The sequence below is a fragment of the Limulus polyphemus genome, unplaced genomic scaffold (assembly GCF_000517525.1).
Source record: "Limulus polyphemus unplaced genomic scaffold, Limulus_polyphemus-2.1.2 Scaffold13025, whole genome shotgun sequence".
In the NCBI taxonomy this organism is placed as follows: Eukaryota; Metazoa; Arthropoda; class Merostomata; order Xiphosura; family Limulidae; genus Limulus; species Limulus polyphemus.
In genome coordinates, this window is record NW_013678635.1 from 1 (window position 1) to 3,377 (window position 3,377).

A 3,377-nucleotide genomic window follows, 5' to 3' on the forward strand; every position below is an offset into this window, starting at 1 on the left:
GTAAAATTATTGTTTTGATAAATTCTCCACGGGTTTCAAGTAGTACTTAATGATCTCTTTTTTTTTGTTAAAACTAACTACTTTATTCTTCAGTGTTATATGTACAGCATTTCTCTATATAATTGATTCTTCACTCCATTTAAACCTAATCGATATCGGTGAATAATGTTTTCTATGTGTGAAAGCAGAAAACATGACGAAAAAATTCGCAAGATAACAGAGCTCAGTAACATCACACTGTTTTATTAATAAGCTTTCATTAAAAAATATTAGTATTTCAAATGCTATCATAATATGTAATAATGATACACTTCATAATTATAAACACTCGTGAAAACGATAACTAGCTTTTAGACTTGAATAAATTTCATAATATATTATGATATCATTATTTAACTCAGCGCAGAGGACCAACTAATGCAGATAATCATCAACTAATTAGCTTTAGACTCAATTTTGCATTTCAGATAGAAATATTCGATCAAGGGATTTAGAATTACTATTACACTGATGTTTCCAGTACTCTTGTTGAGGCTGGTTCTACATTTATCGTGTTTGCACGAATGTATGCAAATCTGGTTTGATGTTGATGATGTGGATCTTCCAAATAACTTCTACCTTCAGAAGAGACATTATTTACTAACGGTAAAGACACACTTGGAGTGGAGAAGCTCACTGTGATGCTTAGAAATAAAAACAATCATGCATTATTGTAAATACATGAATAATAATAATAATAAAAACTTGAAAAACTGTGCAAAACAACATTTGCAAAATCAACATCTTGGATGTTTTAAATAGTCATTTGTACTGTATGTATGCCTTTTAGGTAGTAAAGTACCTTATCTCATATGAATGAATAACTTTTTATATATCTATATGTACCAATGTTGATTATCCTTCTATAGTGCAAGTTGTCTGACTTGATTATGTAATGAATGCATTAAATACATTTTTTTTACTAAATCATAAGTACAAAACAATCATCAACATCACATCTAAAACATATCAAACGATGCTACAACTGATAGCTAGAGAATTGTGATTATCCAACTTTAAGCCTTATATATCAAAAATATTTGTTTAAAAAATTAAAGTTTTGTTGGAGATCTGCTGTTCCACTGGACTGTTCTCATAGATCATATCCACTTTTCTTACTCTGCTAGCACAACACTTCCTGAGAAATACTATATTAACAGATCAAAACATACATCTAACGCAGGCATTCCTAGCAAATTATGTTCTAAAAAATCAAAACATTCTGCTACTACAGACTTCCCTTGTATAATAACAGATCAAAACATTCTGCTAGTACAGACCTTCCTTGTATAATAACAGATCAAAACATTCTGCTACTACAGACCTTCCTTGTATAATAACAGATCAAAACATTCTGCTAGTACAAACCTTCCTTGTATAATAACAGATCAAAACATTCTGCTAGTACAGACCTTCCTTGTATAATAACAGATCAAAACATTCTGCTTGTACAGACCTTCCTTGTATAATAACAGATCAAAACATTCTGCTAGTACAGCCCTTCCTTGTCTAATAACAGATCCAAACATTCTACTAGTACAGATCTTACCTTGTATAATAACAGATCAAAACATTCTTCTATTACAAACCTTCCTTGTATAATAACAGATCAAAACATTCTGCTAGTACAGACCTTCCTTGTATAATAACAGATCAAAACATTCTGCTACTACAGACCTTCCTTGTATAATAACAGATCAAAACATTCTGCTACTACAGACCTTCCTTAAGAATTATGTACTAACAGATCAAAACTTCTTTCTCAATCAAATGGGTCAATTAAAAGCTTTCAGGTGGAAACATACAATCTCCAATAGACTTATAAGATTTGAATTGCATTTTGTACTTATTATATTGGACTAACTTTTAAACAAATTTGTATCATTAATATTATCTTTTTTTTCTAAAAATAATAATGAGAGAGCAAATTTTGTTCAATATAAATGTATTAGGTGATGAAAACAACATTGATATAACATGCAACATTTTGTCATAGTTACTTCAACATTGTTTTCCCCAGCTAGTACTGGAGGATTTCATTTAATATTTGGAAGATATCAGTTCAACATACTATGATAGTCATTAAAACTACCAGTCTCCAATATACACACCCTTATTTGATGTTTGTTGAATGAATATCTGTATTTAGCTGAAATGCCTAGCTTATATCTATTTATAGCCTAGCGATAATCTATTTAAAGTTATTTCCCTTTTATATTTCAAAGATATAAACCTTGAAAACAAAATAAACTAGGTTTATTTTTTAACAGATACACAATTTTCTACGACCTCTGTTTTTACAAACATAAATTTTGGATATATATATTCTGCTGACCTAATCTGGGAATGATTATTAGGTGTATTAGTTGCAATTCTTTCCATGTGTCCAGTTTCATTCCCAGAATCGTCAATTTCATTAGTGCTATCACGAGACTCTACAGATGTTGATAAGCTGGTTTCATGTTGAACTGGAACTTTTAGTAAACGAACACTCCAATTAGTACGTCTCCACTGACTCCACGCTCGATAATGATACCTTGGAATGAGAAGTAACATGTACGTTATTCTACACATTTGACCTCCAGACATTTTCATACACGTTTATTAATATTATGCATGTCAGTTCCTACAATGAAGCTTCATTATTAATAAACTAGATGGCTTCCATTTTTACAATCTGCAAGAGTTTAAAAAACATAAATGATTGTGGATATGGTTACATGCTAGAAAAAGTTTTAAGTTTAACACGGGATGTCTTATTTCTAATTATGTCGTCCTGCGCTGTCAAAGTAGAATGGTACCATTCTTAATTTTGAACCAATTACCAATGGGAGGCAACAGGTTGGCAACTACCTAATACTATATGTGTGTGTGTTGTGTGTGTATATATACATGTATATATATAGATATATATATATACATTGTTTAGTTGTTTATGAAACTATTTTTTTTTGCTTCCTTTCATTATTTGTTAATATTATGCATAATTTTTACATCAAGTTCCCCTAAGTAAGAAGGGATTATTCTTTTAAATTTTAATATAAATAAATGAATTTCACGACTGATATTGCTAATTACTGCTTGACAGAATACTTTAAAAAAAGGTTAAACAAAAGCCCAGCCTAGCTTCGGAAATATAGTGTTGCGTCATCGAGGTCACGTGATTGGCGTGGCGCCCTCTAGTTTCTAGAACTATCTTGTTCCTTCATGAATGCTCTAGTATTTACTAGATAGGGTAGTCTGGTATATATAAGAGGGTGACAACGTGACGCGGGAATAATAATGTAATGTGTGTGTGAAGATAGAGAGTAATTGAACTGCAGTCAGAAGTATTATTG

The 3,377-nt window shown here is 30.8% G+C and overlaps 1 protein-coding gene across 1 annotated transcript in view; it reads right to left on the reverse strand.

The window, feature by feature from the left end:
- Window positions 1–310: 310 nt before the first annotated feature.
- The window catches only part of LOC106477150 (E3 ubiquitin-protein ligase MARCH3-like), a gene marked incomplete at its 5' end in the record, with an annotated part of 8,764 nt that continues 5,697 nt past the window's right edge, over window positions 311–3,377 (reverse strand). The window contains 2 exons of the mRNA XM_013937743.2: window positions 311–683; window positions 2,375–2,575. Coding sequence (XP_013793197.2) covers window positions 503–683; window positions 2,375–2,575 — 382 coding nt within the window. The remainder of the gene's footprint in view (window positions 684–2,374; window positions 2,576–3,377) is intronic.